Below are 9,688 nucleotides of genomic sequence, written 5' to 3'. Positions count from 1 at the left end.
AACTAGCTGAATCTTTGGAAAAGCAGTAAATAAACCAGACTCTTTAGCAACTACTGTTTCAATTTTTATATTAGTTTCACTTTATGGAGGACCGCAATATCTTTGCAGAATTTTACCCGATTTTGAGCTTGATTTAAATTTCTGTTTGAATAAACTCAGTTTATTTTAGAGGGAATAAAGAGCGCTGGAGGGATACCGGTTGCCATAATATGTGATAATAATCGTGTAAATCAAGCACTATTTAAAATGTTTAAATGTGTTGATCCATGGTTGACCAAATAAGTTTTTGTTATATGACTTTGTGCATCTACTTAAATCTGTTCGTAATAACTGGATTATAAAAAAAAAAGCCAAAGGTTACTTTATGAATATAATGGGGAAACCAAATATGCATGTTGGCCTAATATCTTTTTGTTCAGATTAAGTTTGTTCAGATTTGAAGGAAATAATATTGTAAAATTGTCTAAACTTACAAGTGTGTCTGTTGCACCGAAACCTATTGAAAGACAAAAGATATCTTCATGCCTACAAGTCTTTTGTGATGAAACTACAACTGCTTTAAAATCTAACAAATATAAAAGAAGCAGATGACACCAGAACTTTTATTGAAATATTTGTGAAGTTCTGAAAAATTGTCAATACAAAAAGAGTGACACGTATGCAGCCTTAGCTCATACGTGTCGAGATTTAGTAGCCCTTACAAAATTTTTGTTGCAGAAATCTTTTAACTATGTAATACTGGGAAAATCTACAACTGACCCACTAGAAAAAATGTTTGGAAAACTTCGACAAGTATCTGGAGGCACATGTTTTACATGTTTTTTATTGAAAAAGTAAGAATTCAACGAGAAAAACTAAGTCTCAATATCGGTATAGACATTGATTTTTATTCTGCGGAAGGTGGACATATCTGCCAGAAATTATTATATTTGACAATTTGCCTGAGTTAGAAAAGAGTGTGCAAATAGATACAAAGGCAGGATTAGTATATATAGCTGGATATATTGTGCGAAATAAAGTTGAAGAGCAAGAAGAAGCTAAATTTTATTATGAAGAATTTGGCGATAATACTGCTAAATTTAATCGTGGAGGTTTGAAAATACCAAATAGCAATGTTTGTCAGTGGACCATATTTTCTTATATTTTGGTTCTTGAAATTAATAATTTCTGCCAAAAGTCACTCGGCAATATTTAAATGTTAATATCAGAGTCTTTTAACTTTAATATGGAAAAAAACATGCTATTTCACTTTCAAACATTTTTTTTAAAACTATGTTAATTTATATGCACCTTAGTCATCTAAAGAGTCACAAAAAAAGATCTTAAAACTTTCAAAGTAAACCTATTGTGTGTGTTTTTTTTTACTTATGACAACTCTAAGTTACTTATATTTTCTGTTTGTTTAGTGATATTGGTAAAAAAAATTAGTATTTTAATCTATATCTGAAATATATGTAATATTTAAAAAACTTTGTTACAAATTTTGTTGTTACTAAATATGTTCAATTTATGGTTTTTTCGAAACTTCAGCATTTTAAAATATACTATATAATACATTTTTTTATGTCCTCCGATTGTGTAATTATGTGAAAGATTTTGAATCTTATAGCTGAGGAAAGTTTTTTTTTTACAGACAAAGTTTTATAGTTAAGGAATGTTTTTTTATCTTTGTGGTAAGCTTGTTATGAATAAATAGGTTTTAATTAATAAGTAAAATAAATAGATTAGCTAAAGTTCATTTACACTAAATGGAAACGCTTTTTTAAAGCAAAATGTTCTTTTTACAAATGTTCATGCTACACTTAACTTTTTCTTAGTTGCTGTTGATTTTCTTAGGCCCTAGCCCCAGGCTCCGATTTACGCGTTTACTAGGCCATGGTTTGATTAAAATTAAAAAGGAATAAAATCTTTTATATTAAAACCAAAAAATCACAAATATTTGTTGGAAAGCTGATTAACGTTTCATTAACACATCTGAAGAGATATATGCATATTTCTCAGAAGATGAGTTAATTTTTTAAAAACACATTTTTCACAAATAAAAAAATATTTATCAACGGCCAAGAACGCTATAGCTATTTTAGTAGTTCCTATACATTTCAAAACTCGGTTTCTTTTTAAAAAGGAAAATGTAATTTTTTTTTTTAACAAGCATTTGTTTGCAAATGAGTGTTAAAAATATGCGTTAAAGTAAACGTTTTAGCAAAACTTCTAGACCTTTTCTCATGTGTTTATATATTTTTTAATTCAATTATTTTATATAATTTTAATTATTTTATATATAAATAATTTTAATTTAAGATATTATTACCATTATAAATAATAACAAGCGATTAGATTTTAACTTATAAATTTTATTATAGAAAATGTTCAGCGATGCTGTTAAGTTTTTTTTAATGTTTAAAATAGGTAAATTCTTATGACTGGAGCATTATGTCTTCTATAATCATCTCAACTTTTATTTAATCTTTATCAAAGATCTAATTAATATTCGAAACGATTTTTCATTAAATACAACTATTTTTTTGGTTTTATTGTTATGATTAAACTAATTTATTTAAATTATTTTAAACTTAATTTTTTATGGAATACAAATTTTAAAATTAACTGTAGTCCAGACTACAAAGACCTTATAAACCCTCAAATACCTAAAAATAAACTAAAAATAAACTAAAAAATACTTCAAACACATAAAAGACTATTTGTTTTATTTTATAGATTACATCTTCTTCGTCTTCCCACAACAGAAATAACAGTAACAGTAGTAACAGCAGCAACAACGGTGGAGATCATAAAAAATCTTTACTTGATCAGATAAATTTTGAAGCTGTTAAAGAGTTAGATATAACCGTTTCAGAAGCTCTTGAACGTCTCAGGAAACTTCATTTAGCAGTAGATACTTGTGTCCACACACTTTTATCATTTTGTGTCAATAACTGGTTAGATATCTCATTCCTGCAAAACAATATTGTTGCAATTCGAGACTATTCAGGGAAATTAAAAATAGCATTGCGTTTATTGACAGAGTTTGGCCTTGGCACCTTGGTTAATACAACCCGATGTGTAAACGGAGAGGCATTAATGGATTACTTAATAACTGACGTAGAACCACTTTTGGAATCATATTACAAAATCAAAATTTGTATTTTACATTTAGGTAATGTTTTTTTGAAGTGTTTCTATATTGGAAGAATTTTCTTTTTACAACAGACATTGCTTCTAATTGACTTTTGGATTTGACTTAATATTTTTATTTATTATTAAAATAAGTACAAAACTGTTATTTATTACTTTCAAATTTTTAACCTTAAAATAAAACTTCAAGTTCAAATTTAAAAAAAAAACTTGATCATATAAGTTTTAGTGTTTTTGATTTAACTAAAGTTTAATAATTTTATTATTCCGTTTTAATATTACTTCTATTAATATCACTATTAACTATTATCTAAACTATTATATTATCTGAAAGTTCAAAATCTTATTAAAATAATATTTTTTGTATTTATTTATACTAAATATTATTATTTTATATTAAATTACTAAATTTATCAATTTTATTACATTGATATGTCTATTTAAAATTATTTAAATATGTCTATTTAAAATTGTTTTAAGTCCCACTTATATAACCTCTTCTTTAAAAAAGCATTTTTTATAATGTTAAGCTATATCATAAAATCGTGTTTTAGTAAATTTCAAAGCAATTTTTTATTATGTTAACAATATAATGTATAAAGTAACCTTATAGATTTTTTTTATTGCACAATTTTTGATGTAATAACAAATTTTATAAAACCTTTGAACAAAATTCATAAAAATTTTGCTAAAGGTAAATTAAAATCATCAACTAAGCGATATTACATTAAGAAATTGCAACAACAAATTTTTAAAATGATTAGTTTTCTAATTAATTAATTTTTAGATGGACAAAATTGGGCTGTTCCTAAGACTAGATCAAGCTTAACGGATAAGTTTTTTGCAACTTTAAACGCTATTATGATTCTTTCGCAACGAATTCCAGATCAGTGCAGGTTATTTACTCAGGCTGTCCAGAAAAATTCCACAGAGTTCTTCCTTCCTGATCCAGCAAAGGTAAATTTTTTATTTATCATGTCACTTTATTTTTTAAAACGTTAAATGTTTATTTCACTAATATTTATTTTTTATGGTTTGTTAGGTTTTGACTCCTGCAAAAAATCAATCGGATTTGAATAAAACAGGTGTCAAAACACGACTTTTTAATGAAAATAACGTGTCGAGTGAATCTTTAAAAAAAGAACTAGCCGATCGTCGACAGCACGCAAAAGATAACTTACAACTAGCTCCGCGTATTCCGCCAAAACCTACATTGCCATCTGAACGCCGTTCAATGGCTGGTACAATTGAACCTCCCGAGTCTCCACGTGTTGCTGTACCATCTCCGCACACAGGTACACGAGTAATAGGACATATTGAGAGGCTTGTTACAGACTATGTTCCTGACAACATAAAGTACAAGAAGTATGCCTCCGACCCTACTACTCCATATAAAGATGGACAAAAAACTATATGGGGTGGAAGTTGCCCAATGCTTATTGATAGAAACTCGGCCGCTCCTCTTCGAGGAGCAGAGTCAGCATCAAGTTGCTCGTCCATTGCAACAAGCGTCATCGAGGAAGAAACAATTGAAATAAAACAAACCAATAATGAAAAAATAAATAAAAACTATCCTTCAGACTCGCTTATAATCTCACCTGGATTAACACCTTTTCAACAGCGCTCAGCCTCTGTACTTCAAGACAATAAAAATAAAAATGTATTTAACTTTGACGAGAAAGGACGAGACGAAACAAAAAACTTTACTGCATTATCTCCATTAGATCACCGAGATATAGAGGCTTTAGAGTTTTTTTGCCGACAAGTTGAATCTCAGGTAATGCTTCTTCGGGAATCAATGAAAAATCTAACGGAATCTGTAGAAAACCGCGAGGAGCCTGCAATATTTGTTTCACACTCAAAATTTGTTATACTTACAGCCCACAAAGTAGTTCATAGTGGACAAGAAATTTCTGAACGTCTAGTTAATCAAACAATCAAAAACAAATTAAAAGAAGGTACTACTCATCTAACATTATGCATACGAGGAGTAGTTGCCGCCACTAAAACTGCGGCTTTAGAATTTCCTGACCCAGCCGCAATGATGGAAATGATAAGTTCTGTGCTTGCTATTGGCGATGCTGTAAGAATTATACATAGCGAATGTCGCCGGGCGTTAGATAGTTAGTAGTTAGATACAAAGTTAAAAAAAAAAAAGCTTAATTAAAATTACAGACATTAGGAAAGATTTTCTAAAAAATAAACGTTAACGAATAAGGTTTTTAAATTATTTTTTTAAATTAAATTTTCTTTTGTTGTTTTTTATTCAGCGGTAAATTTCATAAATTGCACCCATGAGTGAGCATGGAAAAAAATTGATTTTACTCATGTAAAATCAAATGAAAAAACGTTATTAAAAATTATACTGCTGAGTTCTTCTTTTGAGTATTAAATAAATACTAAAAAAAGCAACAAAAAAAAATAACAGATGGTTTTAATGTTTGGTTATTACTTGTACTAAAACTATGTAACGGGGGGCTAGTTGGCATTAGGGATAAGTTGGCAAAGTGAATTTAAGTTCGAGGTCTTATACCAAGAAAGTTCTAAAATTCATATGGAACCTTTCTAAATATTTCGTTTTTCGCTGTAGTTCGGAAGAGATTCATATATGCGCATAGGAGTTAGTAATTTATGTGATTTTGGATAAAAAAAAAAGCAATTTTGCTTTTTACTTTACAAAAAAAACAGTTTAAAAATATTTTCAAAGAAAATCACAATTGATTTCCCTGTCAATTTTTATTTTTCAATCGATCCGGTTTTTAAGATTTACACGATTTTAATTGGAAAAATACTGCATTTAAGGTTTGCAAAACTTTCACGGAGCTTGTTGCATCATTTACTATATTTTTATTTATTTCTGAAGTATTTACTATAAAATAAAATTGTTTTTTCTGAAATTAATTAATTAATTTTAATTTTAAAAATATTCAAAAAATTTTGCTTTTTACAAGAAAAGTAAATTTTTTTACAGGGGACTTTATAGTCCATAACAATTTAGGAAGCCTTTCAGGCTTATATACGAACGATTGTTTGCTATTAATCTCCTTCAGATTGATTTTTTAACCATCCTCCTCAAAAAGATAAAGGAACCAAAAAACATTTGAAAGATGACATCTTGTATGAGAGTATATTATATATTATTTTAAAACATTAGGAAATACCGTTTCTCTCAATTCGAATAATTTTATTATATAAGAAAATTCTTGTTGAGTTATAGATACCAGCATCATCAGCTTGTAAAATATTGAAATAATTTTTAACCGTTATAGATTATATAAAATTGTTACTATTGACGTCAGCGTTTGAATGGCTTCTTTTGTTTTTTAATTTTAAAACATACTTTTGACATATTGGCCTTCATCAAGATTAATCATTATGCACATGTTATTTTTTATTTCTAGTGCCTCCCTAAATTTTTATTCAAACTTTTTATTTTCTACTTATAATATTCTTCTTTTTTCCCTAATCTTTCTTTGCAAAAAGTTTTATGAAATGCAAATGCAGATTGATTAGGTTTCTTTTCGTTATTGCTACTCTGATGTTGATGCATCCGCGTATTTACTTGCATTTTTATTTCACCTTTGTAAACTTTGGAACAGTTGCATTTGTTTGGAACAGTTGCATTTTATAATATAGTTTCCAAGAAGATATTAATTGGTAAGAAAACAAGAACATTAAAAGTAGAAAATAAAAAGTTTATAAGAAAAGTTAATTAAATACAAAATAATATGTGCCCTGAGCAAAACTATGCTTTGGACGCCATTTTTTAAATTTAAAAACAAAAGAAGCCATTTATATATAATCTAATAGGTTAAAAATTTTTGTAATACTTTACTAGCTGATGATGCTGGTATCCATAACCCTGCGAAAATTTCTTATATAATAAAATTATTAGTATTGAGAGAAACTGTATTTCTTGTTGTAATAAAATTACATTTTATTACATCAAGAAAATATACACCATTGCATAAAAAAAATTTTTATGCAATGGTGTATATTCCCATTTTATATTTGAGAATGATCAATAACTTGGTATTATATAGAATATAAGGTCGGTGCGTTTTGGAAGTGATAAAGCATATAATAATGAGTGTTTATGCTGACTTAACTCAAAACCAACAAAAAAATTACAACAAATCATTTGTTAACCATCTTTTTGAACTTTCAAAGCTGCTTCTTTAAAAACACTTTGCGAGAAAACTGGCCTTCTATTTTTTTCTTTAAAATGCAAAATATCTGGCCATATAAATAAAGTAGGCCATTATATATATATATAAATATCTATCTATATATATCTATCTATATATATATATATATATATATATATATATATATATATATATATATATATATATATATATATATATATATATATATATATATATATATATATATATATATATATATATATAAACAATAAAGAAAATGCATTAAAAAACAAAGTATTTTGGAACAACGGTTAACTTGAACTTTTGTTATCTAGAACTGTTTTCTATAGTCCCTCGAAAGCAAGAACATTCGTTTTACTTAGCTTAAATCGCACATTTGTTTAGTCGAACTGTTTTCCTTGGTCCCTTGAAAGTTCGAGTAACCATGACTTTACCTTAATTACAATATATAATAGAATTCTACATTGTAGAATTTATTATAGAATGCTTTCTAATTATACAGTATAGCATGGTTTTAACATATATAAATTAAGAATATAACTCAAGAAGTGTTATAAAATTAAAAAAATAACTTGATAAGTTATTTGAAAAATGTAATAAAATAAAATATAAAAAGACCACATAACATCAGTTATTAAGTTCTTTTTAAAATCAACAGGAGAATTTTTTTTAAAATATTCACTTACAACAAGGCTGCAAGCAACCACTATTAGAGTTGACAGTTACTGGAAAAAAAAAGATGAAGCTTATAAAGCAAGATAACAATTAGCAGACAACTTGAAAGATTGAAAAGTTTTATGAATCAGGAAAACAAGATGAAGCGAAAAAGGGAACAAATCCAAAAAAACTGATGTTTGAAGAAAAAAACTTGACGAATAGGAATTTTTAAAGTACTTTAGTCAAAGTAGTGACTAAAATACTAATACTACTACTGTGCGGTAGTGGTAGAGCGCTCGCTTTATAAGCGAGAGGTTCCGAGCTCGATCCCCACCACGTCCCTGGTAGTACCGCGCTCAAATTGTTTCTACGCGAAGCGGCCTTGTTCGTCAAGGTTTGTGTTTCGGAGTTATAGAATTGAGAGAGGGTTAGAACTACAATTAAGTAGCCTCCTCGTCTGTAATGGTCCTCTCGGCCTTAGGGAGATGAATAAACAAAAAAACAAAAAACAAAAAAAAATGAGACTTGCCTAAATAACGAGTATTGCGAGAATGAACTTTAGTTGATGGAACAAGATACGCTAGCTCTTCAGAGCAGCGCCCTTTTTAGTATTTATAGAAAAGAGAAAGAGCAGCAACATTACAACGATATGGCAATGGTTGAAGGTTCGTTGCAAAAGCAGCTCCAAATATGTTTACAATGCATTTTTGCACCCTGTTTAAAAGAAAAAGGGATTCAAAGATTCGCTGCAGATATGGTAACATTATCCCATACAAGAACGGGTTTGAGATTCATAGAGATATAAAGAATAGAATCCGGAGTAAGAAAGTGGCGAGTACGATAGAGATGCAACCTTAGCAGCTGCTAATTTTGCGATGGATTTGATATAAGGTTTCCAAGAAAGATTGAAAGTAAGAGTTAATTCTAGAAGACGAAGAGTAAATGACTCATCAAGTACATTACTGTTTATAAATATAGGAAAATCTAGATTATTCTAGATCTAGAGGTAAAATGATAGGGGAAATTTTGATGATGAAGAGTGAGAAAATAGTTTTAAAGAGATTAAACTGTAATTAGAAGCACCGATGGGTGAATGTGGAGAAACTAAGCACTGATTAGGATCAGAAACAAGACATAAATCGAGTAGAGAAAGTAAATGATTCGGATTGTCTGGAAAGCGAGTGGAAAAGTTGACTATTTTTGATAGAGATTGAGAAATAAAATTAGTAAGCCTTAACGCCTAAACACTAGAGCCAAGCCATTCAGTATGATGAGCATTAAAGTCACCAATAAGAACAATATTGACTGAAGGATAAAGAGAAAGGGCTTGGTCAATTTGATCAAGAATATCATCGAAAAAAGTGCAGTATTGAGATGAAGGTGAGCAATATAGAACAAAGGGAAAGGTAATGGAGCGAAGTAGTGCTAAACAAAATCACAAAAAAAAAGTTTGTGGATTCCAAAAAAACACCACAAATTAATAAGATATTTTATCAACAAAAATACTTGAACTAAAAAGATTTTATTTATTACAATATTGAACAAATATGGTTAAACAATTTGAACAACTATATCATAAAATAGCAAGCAACTCGTAAAATATTTTATATACATGGTCATTATCAATTGTGGTATTAAGAAATACGTAAGAGCTCAGTAAGTACATAAGTTTTATTGATGCTCCCTGTACTAACTCACAACTAAGAGAGAGATAGAGAGAAAGAAAG

The 9,688-nt window shown here is 28.4% G+C and overlaps 1 protein-coding gene across 1 annotated transcript in view; it reads left to right on the top strand.

Moving 5' to 3' along the window:
• Positions 1 to 5,380, top strand: part of LOC136091358 (MATH and LRR domain-containing protein PFE0570w-like) — a 20,214-nt gene extending 14,834 nt beyond the window's left edge. Inside the window, exons 3-5 of the mRNA XM_065818832.1 lie at positions 2,719 to 3,157; positions 3,923 to 4,092; positions 4,178 to 5,380. Coding sequence (XP_065674904.1) covers positions 2,719 to 3,157; positions 3,923 to 4,092; positions 4,178 to 5,263 — 1,695 coding nt within the window. The 3' untranslated portion in view covers positions 5,264 to 5,380. The remainder of the gene's footprint in view (positions 1 to 2,718; positions 3,158 to 3,922; positions 4,093 to 4,177) is intronic.
• Positions 5,381 to 9,688: the final 4,308 nt, after the last annotated feature.

This window comes from Hydra vulgaris, chromosome 15, assembly GCF_038396675.1.
Source record: "Hydra vulgaris chromosome 15, alternate assembly HydraT2T_AEP".
NCBI lineage: Eukaryota > Metazoa > Cnidaria > Hydrozoa > Anthoathecata > Hydridae > Hydra > Hydra vulgaris.
Note: the sequence above shows the minus strand (reverse complement) of the source record. Positions and strands in the feature narration are given on the sequence as shown.